This window comes from Haliaeetus albicilla, chromosome Z, assembly GCF_947461875.1.
Source record: "Haliaeetus albicilla chromosome Z, bHalAlb1.1, whole genome shotgun sequence".
Lineage (NCBI taxonomy): Eukaryota > Metazoa > Chordata > Aves > Accipitriformes > Accipitridae > Haliaeetus > Haliaeetus albicilla.
The window spans coordinates 36,959,030-36,978,202 of NC_091516.1; the positions used below are offsets into that span (position 1 = coordinate 36,959,030).

Sequence of the window (19,173 nt, forward strand, 5' to 3'; positions counted from 1 at the left end):
GTCCATTTGAAATCTTGAGCTTATAATTTTCAAAGGCCTTTCCCAAAGTGCTTGTATTTCATTTCTCGTAAGCTTGGGTTGCGATGAGGAAAAGTGGTACATAATCTTGTTACTCATCTAAAAATGAGGAAAATCTGCTGAAGTTGTACCCTTCTGTGGGCTGAATTTATCTTCCTTGTTATGTAACAGGAAGTACACAAACTCTGTCCAGCACTTGACTGTTTGTGGGAAGAAAAAAACGGACCTGCTATGTTTCATTGGTTAGCTTGGAGCTCCAGCTACACCTATGTGACTTTATCTAATTGTCGTTGCAGAAAACATTTCAATTTTTAAAGTGAGGGGGGCATTTCAAGGCTTCAGTTCAGATATTCCCATCAGACTTTATGGTGCACAGTTGAGGTGCTCCCCACAGTGAAGAGAGGACAATTGATAGTCCTATCAAAGCTTTCAAAACGCAAAGGAGTCCCAGTGTGATGCAGTCTCTTCTGGATGTCATTTTCTGAACACTTTGCATTTCTATCAGAAAGATTATTTTAAGGGTAAAGTATGCAAAAGGTATCCTTTGAAACTATGATACTATAATTCCGAAGTATTTCAGAACTTTTCTTCCAGTATCCTGGAAACTGCCACTGAAGACTCAGCATCTCAGTCTCTTTCTTAGGCAGTCACCATATTTTTATCCTTTTTTTCCCACTCTACTTTTGGACACCTTGGCCAAGAATTTTTAACCAGAGGCTTCCATAACATCCATGCAATGTGGCAATTTGCACCTGCTTTCTTTGTACTTGTATCTGTCTAGCAACAGTCAGTTGTCCATATTGCTTTGTATCCACTCAGTTAATTGATTCCAATTACCTTTTGGAATGTAAAATGGTCTCCCTTTAAAAGTATAAATATAGTTAATGTAGGAAGCAAGAATACGTTCAGGAAGCTATCCAGTGGAACTATAATCACTTCTTAGTAGTAATGCTGAATGGTTCAAGTAAGTAGCAATGAGATAAAAAACTCTAAGCATTCTTGATGTGTTCTGAAGCAGTACAGGATATATGAAATGCACAAACTAAAATCACTGTGGTCTCAGTAAGTATAATTCCATCTGATTTGGTTTTGCTTTGCAAAAGATTATTAGTATTTTTGACTGAACATAAGCATTTCCCTATATATCCTGACACAATGTAGGTAAAGACTGTCCTAAGTGTTCACAGTGAAACTGCCAGCCCACCACTTGAGATATTTAGGGTTGAGTTCCAATCTTAGTGAGGTTTTTTGGGTTAGTGAATGGCCTGTGTGTGAAATAGAGTGATACAGGTCTTGGAAATACAAGTCTTAACTTGCAGACCTGGCAAGGTGTACCAGACTAGAAAAACAAAACTAGAGCTGAGGATCTGGTTTTATACCATTCATTTGCCTCCTTGTTCTTGAGATGGGCAGGTCAGTCTCAAAAGCATCTCAGGGTTCTTATAGCTTGCCCTGACAGCAAATGGCCTTTCAACATTGTTCCACGAGACTGAGTGATTCAAGTCAGAAACATTACCCTTACCATCCCTGATGCCACCATGCTCGTCCTACCAGGTCAGAATCTTGCCAACTGTCAGCCTCACACTCAGGGTTTGCTGTAAAATCTATGTAGTGGAACCTTTTCTGCTTCATCCAACTGGGCAGATCACTTCATTACAATTAAAAGTCTGTACCACCCCGGTCAGGCCTTTTCCCTACAAAATGCAGTTTGCAAGTGATAAAACTAATATTGCACTCAATAACTCACTCCTGGACATTTTGCAAGCTGTGTTTCTCTTTACTTGAAAACCACAACTGTTTCAGGCAGGAACTTATGCCACTGAAAGCTTTAGTTATTAAAAAGAATTTTATACTCAAATATTTGCAAAATAGCCCTATCCAGTGTTTTGCAAGTACAATATACCTTTGTTTCCTATTTGAGCTGACCAAACTCGTGTTGGTGTTTGAATTTCTGGTTTTAAACCACTCTCTTAGGAGGGTGAGGTCACTCATGAGTAGAGCAAAATGTCTACACTGAGAAAGAAAAGGGACTAAACCGCAGAAATAAGTTCTGTAATTCCCTGTTCCTGACAGTTTATAGACAGAAAAGAGCAAATTATAAGTTTCTCTCATCTATAGTTTATTGTGCCAGACTCATCCTTCAGCCAAGGAGCTCCAGAACACACTGTGTTTCTGCTGGGGAGGTTTGTATGCTCCATAGTATTCCTCTGACAAAGAGTAAAGGCAGAGGGATTGTATCTGAACCAGATGTTCAAGTACAGTCAGAATTAGCTCATTTTCTTCCTCCTCAGAGCAGACAGACTGGCCTAGTATCTGGCCCATAATGTTTGTCCATGACATTACACAGGTCTATTAAAATAATTACTTTTTATCCCAGTTTCTTCCTAGGGGAGTCACTCTATAACATCCACAAGAGAAACAGGGAAGTATTTTTTGTTTTCATTTGTGCTCTATGGCCTAGATATGTAGAGAGATACCCTGGAGAGGGAGGAAGGACAGATTGAAGAGAAATCCTTATGACTACCTGTGTTACAAGGAAGATTTGAAAAGAGCATGTGAATTTAATATCTGCAGAATAAGATTTGTGCATGACCCATTCCAGTTAATTCTCTCAGATCAAATGCTCTGAAATATTTGCAATAACTTTTAATGCTTCAGCAGTGTATGTTTCATTTGGCCTGCATATTTACTCAAGCAATAACCTCCAAAATGAAATAAACTTTGTTGGATCCCTTTCTTACTTTCTGATTCTCACCTATGTGTCTTTTGCAATCATTATCCCATATCCCTATAATCCTTGGGGGAAAAAAAATGCTTTTGACCTACCTATTCATTACTAAACATAAAAACTTTATTTGTGTACTACAGCTTCAGCCAACTATTGGCTACTCACCTGATGAAGCACCTTTTAATCCTTATGTGCTACAAAGAAAGAGAGGTCTTACAGGAGCAGAAAAAGGTAGGCAGAGTAATTTATGTCATTAATACACTTGCCTTCTTTATGCCAGAGATCTCTCCTCAACCCATATTTCTTTTTTCCTGCATATATTTCACACCATGTTGTGTATTGGTTAGCCACTATCATAGCTCAAGCCTGGTAGCTGAAACTGCCAGATGTCGCCATCTGTAATAAAAGTCATTTAGCAGAAGTCCCTTTTTCTGTGTTGAAGAGAAAGATTATTACTTCCTTGACTCTAGAAGCCTCATCCTTGCACTTCATAAAAAGAATTGTGCCCTGTTGCATCCACAGTGTCAAGCTAGTGCTCAGGCTTTCTGTAAAATGCAACTAAAGATGGGTGCCTAAGAATAAACTACATATAAGGCAGCATTCTGAGTGAAGAATTGTCTGAGGTAACTAATGGGAAGTACTAAGGAGAAGGGCCTGCCTTTAACCCTCCTGTCAAGGAACCTGCTGGTTTCACATTATACAGATGCTCAATAATTAGAGCATGTCACCAGGTGGAGGTCACTCTCTTTTGAGGTGTTCTAAAGTGCCTGTAGCCGGACTGCATGTGGTTTCTTTATAATGCCCTCGTAAGTCAAACACACTGATAATCCTGAACATAGAACAGGTGAATATAGTAGCTATGGCAGCAAAAATGTCTCACATAATGTCTGATTTTTTCATTGATTGAACCGCAGGTGATCAGAGGGAGGCCTTACCCATGGATACGGAGGTCTATGAAAGTCCATATGCTGATCCAGATGAAATGAAACCAAAAAATGTCACTCTTGACAGGAAATTGTTAACCTTGGAGGAAGGAGAGCTTGGGTCTGGCAACTTTGGTACTGTAAAGAAAGGGTTCTATAAGATGAAAAAGTAAGTGTTTCCTTCTACTTTCATGGAGTCTCATATGTGAAAGCTGTAGCCTTTATTTTGTGGAGCAGCAGTAATCTTTGCATGTCATTTCAGGTGTCAGACTGTACCTAAGTAATTTGGGCTACCATTCACCGGTTTCTCTCTTTGTACATACACTCATAGACTAATTTTCTGTACACTCATTTTCTGTTCGTCTGCTGGCAGACACTTCTTTGCCTGCAGCATAGTCACCTCCCAGCCATTATTTTTGTCTGTAGAGTGGGGAAGTGCCCCTTATGACTATTTTCTTTCCTGTCAGGGATAGTAGAGTGGGAAGTCTGCTGCCTTCCTCCATAGTTTGCATGGGCAGTCATGCTACTCAGTATTTCCCAACTGCACAATCTCTCTTTGAGAAACAGTGTGAGTGCCATGGACAGCTTACCTGTAGCAAGGAGATTTTCATCTAAAATAAGTATGATAAATACCTGTTTCATGAAGCCGAAATGTTGATTTTCAAGAACACAGACCATCTTGTGACCTCTTTTATCATGTGATTACAGTAGGAACAGACCCTGTTTATACTGGCAGAAGTGAGAGCACCTGACTGTTCATACATTTTCATAGTAAACTGTTATCAATATGTTTAAGTGCATGGGCTGGTTTCACCACTTGAAGCTGGAGGCATTTCTTTAACCAAGGTTTTCAGAGCCAGGAAGGATTTTTCTTTTCCAGTACAGTCTGAGGGGATTTGAAGGGCTCTGGTCCCAGCTTGTGTATTTGCTAATCTTGTTTCACACTTGAGCTCTGTCGATCTCATCAGTCACTCTTTCACTTAGTTGTATGAGCTGAAGGTTGTAGGAGTAGGCTTAGTTTCTAAGGATTTCAGAGCACTGCCTTGGGGCCTTGCAACGCTGCGTGTTCTAGTCTCACCCCCAAAACACCTCAGTGCTTAGAAAGGCCTTTATACCTTTTCTGGCAAGAAAAGATTTATGGAATTCTTGCCAGAATGGGCAACAAAATTTTGTCCATTAAATTTGTTTTCAGGCTTGTTAAGATGTTTTTATGACTATTTATAGTTTTCCCAGGTTCTTCCCATTTTCTCTCTTTTGCTTAGCTGTCTTCTGAGCATTTGATAGAGAGATGTTACTATTACAGTTGGATTTTTTCCATCAATTCTGTCTTTTGTCACAGTTTGTACTATGTGCACAGAAACGTCAAATGAAGATTGTGTGTGTTTTCACACAGGTTTTTCAGCAACTAATCCCAGAACTGGATTCTTTTTTGTAGGGGTGCCAAGCCAGTGGCTGTAAAAATTCTTAAGAATGAGAGTAATGATCCAGCCATAAAGGATGAATTACTGAGAGAAGCAAATGTAATGCAACAACTGGATAACCCATATATTGTCCGAATGATAGGCATATGTGAAGCTGAAGCCTGGATGTTAGTGATGGAAATGGCTGAACTTGGGCCATTGAACAAATTTTTGCAAAAAAACAGGTATGTAAGCTTTGATTCCATTGCATAGGATTTATCCAAAGGGGAAAAAAGATAGAGGTTCCTTTTTTTTTTCTTTAAGGGCAATTTTAAATTGACATGTTATTAATGTAATAATTAATGATTGTAGTCAGTCTTCATTGGGACACGATTGTCTTGTACATGTCTCCTAACTGTCAAATACTTCTGGTAATATAGTATATTTTGAATAAATGAAAGAATTTTCACATGTCCTTCAATTGCTCATTTACTGATATGATCACACATCATTTCACTCAGGACATTCTTACGCTGCCTGTTCTAATTAAAGCTTAGCTAAACATAAGTAGATCAGGTTCCTAGTATGATGTGGGGAAGTTCATAGTAAAGATTTATATTTGAACTCCATGAAAAGTCATGAAAGTGAACTCCTGACCTCTTAAAAATTCAATTATGATTTTCAGACATGTCACGGAGAAGAATATAACAGAGCTGGTACATCAGGTTTCCATGGGGATGAAATACCTGGAGGAGAATAATTTTGTTCATAGGGATCTGGCTGCAAGGAACGTGCTATTAGTCACACAACATTATGCCAAAATTAGTGACTTCGGACTTTCTAAAGCTCTTAGTGCTGATGAAAATTATTATAAGGTAAGGTTTGCACAAGACGTGAAAGCTGTATAGTAGTATAGCCTAACAAGGTTATTTTCAGTTGAAGTGCAGTTGTTTTTAAAAGTTGAAAATTAGAAATAATATGTATCATCCATTATTTTATAGCCTAATAGTAGGTCACTGATTTTCAAAATGCATCTTCAACATTAAAAGATGTGTAGGGAGGGAAAAGCTAGTCCCTCCTTTATTTGCTTACTTCTTTCATTTACTTTTGGTAAACTTGTCATCAGAAGATTGAAGTTTGTGGTGGAAATAAGTTACCCCCTTATATAAAAGGGGAAAATGTCTTTGTTGCAGATATGAAGTTTTGGGCACTTAACAGTTTTCACCTTGTGCAGGGAAAATTAGGCTAGCACACTGTATTATTGACTAACAGAACTGAATTTGGGGAGGTTTTTGAAAGAATACCATTGGTAAATAATCAGTTGATCTAAGCAGAATTTTTTTAGCTTGGTTTTAAATTCATTGGATCCTTGTACAGCTAAAGGGACTGAAATAACAGCCACGTTTAATAAGGTGAAAACATCTGTGGAAGACAAAGGCTCTAATCGTGTCTGCATCTTTTTTTCTGATATATTGCTCTTGCAGTTCAAATTATTTCTTCCTTCTGCCTATTCCCTTTCATCAGCCGTTTAAAACTAATAAGCCAGACCATGAAACGCTGCAGAGGAGGAGCAAACACATACTCCCTTCTGATGACCTTCCTACGGGAATAGTAACTGCTGCCAGAAAAGGCAGTAACATCTTAAATCACTGCCACTAGCCTAGCCAGAGCTGCTTGTCAGAGGTTTGAGAATTGGTATCAAAGGCCCATTCCCTTTAAAACTCCACAAAATGCAGTGGGGTTCCTTCACTAGATCTAGCACTGTGCTGGGATAGCTTTACACTCGCAATGTTGTGACACAGTGTTATGGCATAATTTTATCAAACTGCAGTTTGGCACAAGGCAGTCACTGTGCTTTGAAATGGAGCATCAACTTCAAGTAATAATGAGACTCAGTGTAGCTAGGTGTGTATGTCCTACCCTCTGTTGAGAGCCTAGAAGAAAAATCTTAGTTTTAAAGAGCAACTTTAAATTAACTGCCACTAAAAACATGACTGCAGGTCATTTAGCTAAGCTTTGCTTTACCATAGATTTCATTTCAGTGCATTATTTTGAAAGCATAAAATTAGGAACATTTTTGTAACACTTTTGGAGAAGCCGCTACCCATTCCCTCTAATGCCAACTGCATCAGAAATGTTATGGTACTTAGTGCAAATTTGTGCAGAGCTAAGTTAACTTGGCTTATATGAATACTGATGTTTACTACTTACCACTGTCTCTAGCCTGCTTTTTTTTTCTTTCTGTTATGATTTATTTTAGGCACAAAGTCATGGAAAATGGCCAGTCAAGTGGTATGCTCCAGAATGCATGAATTTCTACAAATTTTCTAGCAAAAGTGATGTCTGGAGCTTTGGGGTTTTAATGTGGGAAGCTTTCTCTTATGGTCAAAAACCATATAAGGTGAGTAGTTCTATCTGGCCATTTTTTTTCTGTAAAAATTCAGAGCAAATTTGAACCATCACCTTTTCTTACCTAAAAAGAGTTATTGCAGGCCAAAGCAGGCCTTCGCGCCCTGTCTGTTGCAGCGGATGAATCAAAGGATAGCCCAAAAATCAACGCCAGGCCTCTGTGTTTTATGCTAGCATGTGTGCTGTAATCATTTCTGTTGTGGTCACCCTCTTCCAGGGAATGAAAGGTGGCGAAGTCGCACAGATGATTGAAAGAGGAGAACGAATGGAACGTCCTGAAGTCTGTCCAACAGAAGTCTATGATCTAATGAAATTGTGTTGGACATACAAGTGAGTGTGGTGTGATGTGATGCTCTCTCTTTTAATAGGAGTGTATTTTAATCTACTTAATTAATAGCCAGAAAGTGGGGGGAGGGAGGGAAAGGCATTTCAAAATACTTTGTTTCAGCTGGTGTTTAGCTTACAAACAACCTCCAAACTAAGGAATTAGTTGCACTTTCAAGTGAAAATTATATGAGTTATTGAGTGTACTACAACAAGCTGATTTTGCTGGAACAGATATATACAAAAAATAGGGCATCATAAAAACCAAGTAGTTCCACAAGGAGTTCGGTCTGAAGTATTTTGAAAAGAAAGTTTGAAATTAAGCAAATATTTTTGTTTCATTTTGGATGGTATTTTGTTTAATTTTCATTTCCAAGACTTTTTTTCTTTACTGAAATTTCAAAATCATATTGCCAAATTATTCATTCCATTCCTCAATAACTAATTGTTTCAACCCATTTTTCTCTTCTGTCATTCCTAAATATGCTCAGATTGGATCCCACATTGGCTTCCTATTAGTGAGAGGCAAAACTTCTTTTCAGATCATACCTAATATGTCAGAAACGTTTTTTTCCTGATCGATAACAGTTCAGAAGTTAGAATTATGAAATACAGAGAAGAAAAAAAGTCTACCTGATATTCTTTTTTAATTAGTATATTGCAAAAAAATTATTAAAGATGTTTTATGATTTATCATTTTAAACTATTTTGTTGAAGTTACTTTGAGGTATAGGAAGGTCTCCATAAAGCACCCAAAATCTGCTGTAATGTCACTTATTCTTCCAGTTCACCATCTGGAGAATATGTGTGTCCAACAAAGGTCTCTGGATTCCATTTAAGGAGCTGTGGTACTTCACTTTTAGGTACCTTGCTTCTTTGTTAGTTTTATTACATCTAGTACTCTAGAAAGAATGTGGAGCCATAAAATAATTTCTGCCTTTTGGTTTGACTCAAAGAATGCCGTAACAGTTCTAGACTGAAAGGGATCATTTTTTTGTTATGATTAATAAGCATATCATAAAGCATGCTGCTTTTTATTTGTTTGTGCTCAAATATCTTTAATACTGGAAAGAAAAGGAAAAAAAAATTTTAAAAGAAGGCTCAAGTCATGCAGTGTAGCTATCTCAATATGTAATGTATTATTGTAGGGGCTTGTTGTCAGTTTAATTGTGTTCTACCAAATCAACAAAGACTTGCAGATATAGAGGAAAGAAAGACAGTACAGCCATACAGTGTATGCATAGGCTCCTCTCAGTGGTGCTAAGCCACTCTGTATGACTGTAGTACCCATTATAAGGCAGATATTGCACTGTTCTATAGATTATTACTGAAGTAAATGAAGTAGAAAATGAAATGGAGCTGATTTACCATTTCTTTCTTGTAGTACCTTCACCAGCCACAATGTAACAGGCATGATAGTAAATCCACTGACTGGGTGCTCTGTAGTGACATTTGCCGCTTGGTATTCATTTTGTAGCATCATGTTTTTTAGCCTTAAAATACTGCAAGCAGCTCTAAATGAGCTGTCACTGGGGTGAAGTCCCAACCGTTACAAGGCCCATGCACCTTTACAGCTTTCTCCTTCCTATGCAATGATATTTGTCATCTTTCCACAGTGTTGATGACCGACCAGGATTTGTTGCAGTCGAGCTGAGATTACGTAACTACTATTACGACATTTCCCACTAACAGCATGAAGAACAGCAGCTTCCTTGCCTCCAGGCAACACCCCCTGTGAAGCAGTTCAGTTTCTGAGACAAAGCGACTTTGATTTTTGTACTGCCGCTTTCACCCTGCAAAGCTCAGAGCTAAGCCCTGTGTCTGTAGGGTTGCCTTTTCTTGCCTTCTGCACAATATCCTGCCCTGAAATAGTGTTGAAAGTGGAGAGGCCCCAAAGCGAGCAGCAAGGATGTCAGAGCAGATGCTTATAATTTTGCTACATTTTGTTTCATTTTATTTACAGCTTTATTGGCATTACATTTTGTGGTTGTGGAAAACCTATTTAATGTCTTTCAGCCCTCTTCCTCTCTTGTATTTGAATTGAGATTGGAATTTAGATTCTTTTTATTAATATTCTTAGCCCTTAAATGCATTAAGACTTCTTCCAGTCTTCCCCCCACTCAAGGAAGAATAGCATAAACATTTCTCACAGTGAAGTAAATTCACTGTGAAAGTGTGTCAGTTGCTTTGACTGACAGCATGTTTGATTTTACCCCCAAGCCCCTTTAAAACCAAATCGTATTCTTTTCTGTAGTAATGTAGGCAGAGGGGAGCTAGGAGATGTGAATTTTTAACATCCTCATCTCCTTTAAATGTGACCAACTTCTCTCATTCCTCATCTCATGTGGAAGCTCAGCTGTCCCTCAGGGAGTTACTTTTTTCCTGGTGAAACCCCGGAATTCAGGGACTTGCTTTCATCTTGGAATGAAATGTATCAGCAACTAAGACAATGATTCTGGGTTTTAACATAAACTCCATCACTGCATTCCTGAAAAGACGGCTGTACAGTGAAAGGTGATGGAGCAGCACCTTTCTTTCTCTGTACTGTTCCAGCCTTCTCCAGAGACACCTTTCCCACATATCCCTTTAGGTATACCAAAGCTCCTTGTGTTGTGTTTTGAGCAGCAATCATTTCTGTCTTTTTCCAAACCTTTCTTGAAAAGCATTTGTGAGAATTCACCACACCTTATTGCCTCTAAAGCCAAATTTCACCCCTGGCTCAAATATTTTAAAACAGGCATATGGACATCAAGTTTACTTTCATCTGCTCCTAAATGTTAGTATTTGTCCTGTTATTAATCCCTGTGAGCATCTCAGGAAAAGGGATTAATCTTAGCACTTTTTTGTAATGCAGTGTGCATCTCCATTAATGTGCAAGTATAGCGATAGTAATAACAAATAACGTAATCAACTTCTTATACTATTTTTACCCTTATGCTTTGTTTGTCCAATCTCATTTTAAATATTATAGATATCAAAATTTCTATCACTTCTTCCTCACAAGCAGCTACTTTACTGGCATTTACATGTATCTCAGGAGTCTACATATATTGCATCTACTAGATACAGAGATTTTAGAACAATATAAAGAATAAGATTTAGAGTTAGATATATTTATTGCATATGGCTGTTTAGAACATACATGTTTAATTGTTGTGTGAACAGAGTATTCTTAGAGATGCAGTGATTTTTTTTCTCTAGCAGAGAAAACTGTGTAGGCAATTACAGGGAGAAAGTGTGAAATAATTTTCATAAAACAGGTGACTATAAACAAATGTAGGAGTTACTGTATTTTTTTTTCTTTTTATTAAGTTTATGGTCTATTTTTCAAAAAATACCTGGTGATTTTTGGTAGTTTAGTCTTGGATGTCCACTGCAAGACACTTCAGAAAACACATGCTACTGAAAGACACTGAGTGCGATAGACCACATTTCAAATGTGACCAAATGTGACTTATATTGAAGATGATTTATTTTTTGTTTTGTTTTTAAGAAACATTTTTCTACAAGAACAGCTTGTGTAGAAGTTAGCCATAGTTATATGTAGTTGTTTTGTCTTTTTAATCCTATTGCAGAGAAATTGTTAGCTCTACATGTGCAATTAGTACATTCATGGGGATATTAGTTAAAAACAAATTGCACAAATCTCTACTAGCCAGTGAGTGACAGTACTCAATTTCCCTGATGTCTCTCCCCCTCCCTCTCTCTATCTCCCCCCCCCCCCCCCCCCCCCAAGTGTTATCTGATACAACAAAACTGGAGGAATATTTCTTCCCCTCTCTTCTGAGTGAATGTCACTTTCTGGTGTTACTTGATTATTTCTAACTTGACTATTATGTAATAAAAATTTACAATGAGAATATAAAGTATTGTGAAATAAATGGATTAGGTTTTAAAATTGAAATTAAAGATACTTTTACAAAATCTGTTGTTTTAACAATAATCCTTTAACACTTAAGTGCTTTCTAAAAAATGCTGATGCTGTGGAGAGCGTGTATATTTGCTGAATTGCTGCGGAACATTAAGATTCCGCCACTGAGACTGAAAGGTACCTGACATGACAGATAAGCCCACTGAAGCCTGGGCTGCTTTTGGAGCTATTCAGGACTAGCAGGAAAATCTCCCAAAATGAGCATGTCATTATTCACCTAAGTCTTTCCAAGATACTGCTTTTCAGCAGCACTGTGCTGGATATGCAAGGCTAGAGGTGTCAGGAGCTGGTGCAGCATATCAGCTGTCCAAGGATTTCAGCATTACAGGTATCAGCTATGCAGGATTTAAGTCATATTATACCACATGGAGCCTCCCTCAAAGGTGCAGGCAACTGTTCTAGGTATTCTGAAATAACAGAGACATCTTAGTCTTTCACTTAGCTTTTGCTGCAAGCTCAAGTCCTCAGGAAAGCAAAGGCTGGAGGGGACTGAATGCGAATCTGAAAAAGAAACAACAAAGGCCAAAAGGCAGGCTACTCCTCAAGCAGGTGCTTACCTTTGGCGGGGATCAGTCAGTGACTGACTTACACTGTACTGCTGTGGTTGTTTTCCTGCGTAGCAAATCTGGCCTAATTACTCCACCTTCCCACTTGTGGGACTGCACCATCAACTGATGTGAAGGGGCTTTTGTCTTTTGGCTGTCTGGATGTGGTTGTCTTTATTTTCAGATTGACTCCTATCAGAAATGCCATTTGGCAGCGTGGCCCCACAAGTAATTGTCACAGCAGGGTCAAGGGGTAGCGAACTGCAGCAAGGAGGAAGGGAGGCTGATGTGAGTAACTCAGAGAAGAAGGAGCAGGTGTGAACATGTTAAACGGGTTTTTCAGGGGAGGAAAACAGAGTGTAATTACAGCTTTGGTTAGGGCTCAAATCTGCAAAATCATGGGTTTTTTTCAGAGCACAGGAGGCCATGCACCTTTTCCCATAAAGACCCACCCAAACTTCTTAAAAACCCCAGCAAAATCTCCACCTGCTTCAAACACTATGCAAAAGGGGGACTTTTAATCACCCAGTGAAAAATACCCATGATTTTCCCACCTGAAATCGTCACAGTTGGAACGGCGGGTTTGACAAGAGAGCGTGTCCGAGCGTTGTGGGCTGAGACAGCTGTACGGCCCGGCCCTGCCAGGAGGTGGCAATACTTGAGCGCTGTTAGACGGACGGACTTGTCCCACCATTCCTGGCACTCTCCCTTCCACCCCGGCCCTTGATGTGCCTGTGCAGTACGGAGGAACCTGTTTGGCCATTTTCTGCTTGCTGACAAGCAAAGTTCCATGCGAGGACAAATCATCAATGATTTATGTCATGAGTGGTTAACTGTGCAAGATTAACGAAGACGTCTGAGACTCTGTGTCCGTTTGTCTTTTGAGTCATACCAGCAGTGGAGGATTGCAGGCGGAAAGATAAAGAATATGTCCCACACATGCAGAGAAGGGAGTGAGGGTGGTGTCTGGGTTGAATAGTACAGGGGAACTTTAAGCCAACAATTGTAGTTACCTGCCCTAAGTTTAGTAAGGACAGAAAGCCTGTAAGTCATTCAGAAGAGGAAGAAGAAGAAAAAAAAGGGAGAGGAAAAAAAAAATGCACCGTCTGATTCTTGACAGTGAAGAAAAACAGTATTGGACTTAAAACGATCCCAGACTCAGATGGAAAAGAGCCACATCAAGAGTCAGTATCACCACTCCCCAGCAGTGTGTCCCAGCGCTACACGCCATGGTGTGATGCGAGACAGTGGCACAACTGCATTTGGGCCCTAGCTCTCCCTGCCGGGGTGGCTTGTGGGGCAGCTGGGGACTGAGACACAAACAAACACGTGGGGCACCCATGTAACCTGTGAAGGTTTGCAGCTGGAAAAGGAGGGGAGGAATGAAGGTGGAGCATGCAGTGAGTATCAGAAAGACAAGGTGTGTCGGGAAAGAAATTGTCTCCTATATGATTGATTAATAGTGCTGGAAAAAAGAGACAAGCCTATGGCATACTCATCTTCCTTCAGGCTTGTATTACACCATGGATTCCTGTGAAACAACAGTCAAAGCAATGTAGTGCAAACCCGACTGAAAACAACAGTTCTCCAACTGCCCAGAACTCTCTGAAGCCAGGCTAGCACTGTGCATCAATCTCCAAATGGGTATTTTTTTCTTTTCTCTCATGGTAATTGAGGTGAAAACCCACTGGGTTCCTTGGCATATAATTAACTCTGCACTGAGTATAACCACTGCTTCCCTGAGGCAGTGGAGATGTGCACATTTCTTGATAACCAGAGAAGCAGAGGAAACAAGAGGCAGCTGGGGAAAGCATTACACTGCTGTCCATTAAAATTCATAACTTCGAATGTAAATAGCACCTGGATAACTGGTCCAGTACAAACATGCACAGATCACTAACTCCTCACATCTGTCTACCATTGCAAATGCCTTAAACTGTCAGGGTGAAAGCCTGTTTGGTCCAGGCCTTTCTTAACTGTAGCAAAGTGCTTGTGGAGGACTCCCACCGCCACATTGGTGCAGCTCCAGCTGCCCGCCTGGGATGCCCTGTGCAACAGCAGGTTGGTAAGGTGAGTGCCTGGCTCCCCATGCCTCTATCGTGTTAGAAATACAACCTGCAACAACAACAACAACAAAATAGAAACAACTTTGCAAAGAAGGGTTCAATGCCACAGAAAATAGTGTGAGCCATCAGTCCATGCTGCAACACATGGATACTCACTTTGTCCCACCACATTGCCACCAGCAGTGGCTGCATTAACATCAATATCTGTTCTTTCTTCTTTCTGCTTTGTTAAAGTGAAATTATGCCAGTTTCAGCAACAGCAAGAGTGCCAAGACGGTAACTGCATGCCTGTACAGCAGAACAGGTAGCAGAGGCCTTTTATAGCTGTCTCTTGCAGAGTTTGAAGACTTTGCTTTTAAAACATTACACACACACATACACATGAACATGTGCACGTGTAGTTTCTTGTCATTCTTTCCTACCTGTGTTCAGTAATGCCCTGTCCTGCTGCCTCAGTTCTTACTACACAGCCACTGTAGCTGTATCTTCAGATCTTCTTCTAATTTGTGTGCAGATTTCATCAATGTTATCAAATGAATTCTTTCTGACTGGTGTATCAGGTCCCACCTCCAATACCCTGAAGCAATGACCAGCTGGCAAAGAATTGCTAATGTTGGTCTTGAGTCATATTTCTAGAAGATAGCAAGGAAACTGCGTGGAAGGGAATGGCTGTGGCAGGCAGGGATGCATATAGAGACACAGAGAAACAAACTCACTGAGATTGCCAAAGAGCAGAACTTTGGGGTATTTTTTCCACTCTACTTTGGAGCGGTTGTAAATTGACTGTTTGGCTTGGTTTGATGTTTCTTTTCCCAGCAGATGTGTAATTTGGAGCCAATGCTTCCCTATTTTTCCACAGTAATGACACGTCTTAGCCATGGCTGGGTATAAACACCTAGATTATCAATGTCAGTTTGTTTCAGCAAGATTTCCACTGTTGCCAGTAAATCCCCCAAACTAGTCCGTTTATATGTGTGCAACTACAATTCTCTTCTAGCAGCTTCCACAGGCCTCATTCTTCCGACTACTATGCAAACACATGCTTAAATTACCACAGGAGCACCAGCAGCCAGCCCTCTCCCAAAGCCTTCACGCTCTCTCTGACGGTCACGGGACAGCGCAGGGAAGTGATCCACAATAAACTTCAGCCACCACCCACAGGAAGGCTCCTAAGCTCTTTCTCACAGCACGGCTGGTTTTCTAGATAATATGGCCTCTTTAATAGTGCAAATACAAAATGGTACAGATATTTAGTATCAGATGGCAGTAGTGTAACAGGACCCCCCACACACACCTTGCATTGAGTGCAGATTGGGAGTACAGGTTCCCAATGCACTAGAGAATAAACTCTTTGGGTTTTTTCTTTTGCAAATGTGTTGTTGACCCTGTCATTGATGCATGCACGTCTTTGGCTATTTTAAAATCTTATATCCACTGGTATTACTGCTTCCCCAGGGGCATGCAGTAATCAGGTACTATTTTTAAACTCTTCAGTCAACCATGACTTCCTTTTTATCTGTCCACCCTGTAGCTGCTGTAGGGAGTCAGCATAGCATTCCTCATCTTTTTGTGGTTTCTACTTATAAGGAATAGGCAGGACAAGTAGTTATTCTTGTTGATGCCAGAATACTACACAAGTTAGATTACAGGACGAAGTACAGATTGAATCATGTCTTAGAAATTCACCCTCCAGAGTCACATTTTACCCGAGTTAATGCAAACCAGAACTCATGCTACACAAGCACAAGTACAAAGCTCTCAGTTCGTTCCCAAAGCTCCCACGGCATTTTCCATGCCAGCCATATATATATATTAAAAAATAAATTTAAAAAAAAAAACAAAAAAAACCTAATAATACAACACATTCCTATATTTGTTTGCGGAGCTGTATGTGGGCAATTTCTTGAGTCATTTAATTACAAGAAAGCTGAGACCTGAACAAAGGAATACACTCAAAGTTTGGTTGGTTATTGAGGGCAGTCCTTGTCTTCCTTTCCCCCAAAATGGAAAGGTCCCAATGTGTTTGAAGTGCAGCTAGAAGAAATGGAGATAGCAGATGCCACACCAAACCTGGACACTGATACAACTGTGAGACTGCTGGTACCTACACCTTTTCTGAAAACTGCATTATTTGATGGTAGTACTGGGGTACATTATTTGATGGTAGTTTGCTGGGCCCATGAAGCTGGTACACCTTTCTGCTTGGCCACCAAGCAGCAGCAGGACCCTGTTGATTGCTACCCATCATGCATTAATAGGCATTTTGGGGTGAAGGAGTGTGGAAAATACTGGAAGAACCTCAAACCCATATCTCTGATTACACTGTAACACATACCAGCTATGATCCCCCCCATAGTGCTATGTTGTGGGAAAGAAATCAATCAGCCCTTCATCCTGGGAAGACCAGGGAACTATGACTTGCACACCAAAGCACATAAAATGGTTAAAGAGCTGTGTCCAGGTCTGAGGCACCATCATACAGTCCTGCAGCCTCTCAGACACATTTTTGCAGGAGCATCTCAAGAGCAACAGAACAAGTAGAGCCACTTCAGGAACTAATAAGAGAAAGCATCAGGAACAGCAATCATACCTCCGAAATACTAAATACTTGTTGCAATTACTTGCTGACAGTATTTAAATAAGGAATGCTATGCCACCAAAAGCAGAGCTACGTGAGAATGTTCTGTTGGTTTTTTACTCAGTGCATTAGCTTTTCTTTTTTGTACAACATGCTGTTACCTTTTAGTTTATGAGTACTTCGCTCAAATTGTTGTACAGGACATGATGTACCAAGACAGCATTGCTGAGGACAGCCACCTTGAGTATGTGTTTTAAAGATCTGAGTTACAAAAAAAAATTAAAAATCAGGCATAAGGCCTATTTTTTTTACATATGTTCTAGTGCTATTCTTTCCACTTTACTATATTCCGTTCCTACTGTCTTGGGCAAAGAAGCAGCCTTGAATCTGAATTTCACAGTTTACTTTATTGTCAACTAACATAAACTTTAAATTAGCAATTCTGGTGCTGAGAAATAAACCAAACACTTAAGGGAAATATATCAGCTTCCCCCCAGACACCTCTTCTGACCCCTTCCTGGTCTGCTATCCCCTCAGTGCCTTTGAGGGGGCCATGGATGGTGCAGGAGATTGGGCTCAGCCACTGTGGTTCCTCTTCTTTTGCTGGTCCTTGTTTCTCACTGCACTGCTCTGGTGTGGCCCTCTCCACTAGCCACTGTCCCTCTAGAGTCATACATCCCCCGGTGTCTTCTGTGTTCCTGCCCCTGCTCAGTGGGTTTCTTTGCTTCAGCACTTGCTGGTGGCACCTCTTTGGTCCAGCCCTGCTCAGGCTGTGGGCCAGTACAGGGTGGCTGTGACCTCTTCCTCCTAGGTCACCCCTGCAGTCCCCAGCTACCAAGACTCTCCCAGTTATGCCCAGTGCACCTGTAAGATTTTCTGTCATATATCCCAGAGTCACCAAACCACTTTACAGTCATGAGTTACCTAGGGGCACAATGAATCATTTTTAAAGTAGCTTAAAAGGTCATCAGTACGTAAGGACAGTGTAAGAGAGAGAGAGTGGGATTTGTTAATTCCTAGATCCAGCCAACTGCTGTATTACCTGGTGTTAGGCAGCAAGGAGGACATTCATGAGTGCCTCAGGGCAGAGAGCAATGGGCCCTGAGCAAGCGTTGTGCCCATGATGGGGGCTGGTAGGACTGGAACAGTACAGCTAAGTAATTATCCTTAATGTCAGGGGAAACTGTCCCGAAGGTGCTGTTGCAGCTATCTCCAAAAGCTCAGTTATGCTAAATCCAGGAGACTGAAAGTGCTCAGCAGGGAAGGCAGCTCTAGTGGGCCCAAGGAGCCCCCCACAGCCCTCTGCTGCCCAGCAGTGTGTCCTGGATGGGTGCCCCAAAAACTGGCCACACAGCCACAGATCCAGCAGCAGGGACAAGGGACATGCTAGTCCTACCAGCCTGCCAAAATGCCAGGGGGAAAGAACAAGTGCACGTGTGATGTTAGGTCTTGTCAGTACTAGAGATCTCATAAGCAACCACAGCAGTGGAGCTGGGAGGCAGAGGGGGAAAGGAGAGAGGAGTTGGAGAAAGGATTTGGGCGCAGGCAGAGCTTGCAAACCATCCTCCCAAATACAGAGGAACTGCTAACATCCACACAGTCCTTCCCCCCTTCCTGATCCCCCACACCACAGCTCTTTATATGTTTTCTTCAGGCTCACAAACTCTTCCCTAACTACCAGCATCCTGAAGCCTGGGGAAACAGTAATGAATTACTATGCCAAGTGCTAGGAATGGCTGAGAGGGTTTAACCTGGGGAAAGGGAAAACAAAAAGCATGAACTGGTGTTATTGGTACCCCTTCCCTCTCCACAGTGTCGTACATGTTGCATCCTATGCCCTGTAACAGTGGTCTTCAAGGTGTAGCCAGGCACCACGGTTGGGCTGTTTGCCACTAGAAACCATCAACTCAAATGTAAGCCAGTGTAGCTACACAAAAATTTGCACAAGCTGCTCCCCAAGCCAAAAATCACAGCAAAAAGTACAGCGTGTTAGGAGGGGAGAATAAAAATGAGTGACTGTCCAGAGACTAACCTACTGTTCACTTGATTGGAAATGCAAAGCGGTGTGATGACAGTGGACTGGCTGCCCCATAGAATTTCCTCCAGAGAGCTAGCTTGTGCTTGGATTTAACCCCACCACACAGCAATCAAAGTGCGGTCAGATGGAGAACCTGCACCACTCTTTGGAGTCATCCAGTGCCCACCCCATGCATTCCCACCCTGTCAGATTTAGAGTGCACAGACACAGAAG

General features: G+C 40.9%; 1 protein-coding gene across 2 annotated transcripts in view; it reads left to right on the forward strand.

The window, feature by feature from the left end:
* The window catches only part of SYK (spleen associated tyrosine kinase), a 55,567-nt gene extending 43,862 nt beyond the window's left edge, over positions 1 to 11,705 (forward strand). For both annotated transcript variants that reach the window (XM_069775751.1, XM_069775752.1), the window contains 7 exons: positions 2,887 to 2,977; positions 3,661 to 3,838; positions 5,105 to 5,314; positions 5,755 to 5,944; positions 7,330 to 7,470; positions 7,696 to 7,808; positions 9,419 to 11,705. In XM_069775751.1, coding sequence (XP_069631852.1) covers positions 2,887 to 2,977; positions 3,661 to 3,838; positions 5,105 to 5,314; positions 5,755 to 5,944; positions 7,330 to 7,470; positions 7,696 to 7,808; positions 9,419 to 9,491 — 996 coding nt within the window. In that variant the 3' untranslated portion in view covers positions 9,492 to 11,705. The remainder of the gene's footprint in view (positions 1 to 2,886; positions 2,978 to 3,660; positions 3,839 to 5,104; positions 5,315 to 5,754; positions 5,945 to 7,329; positions 7,471 to 7,695; positions 7,809 to 9,418) is intronic.
* Positions 11,706 to 19,173: the final 7,468 nt, after the last annotated feature.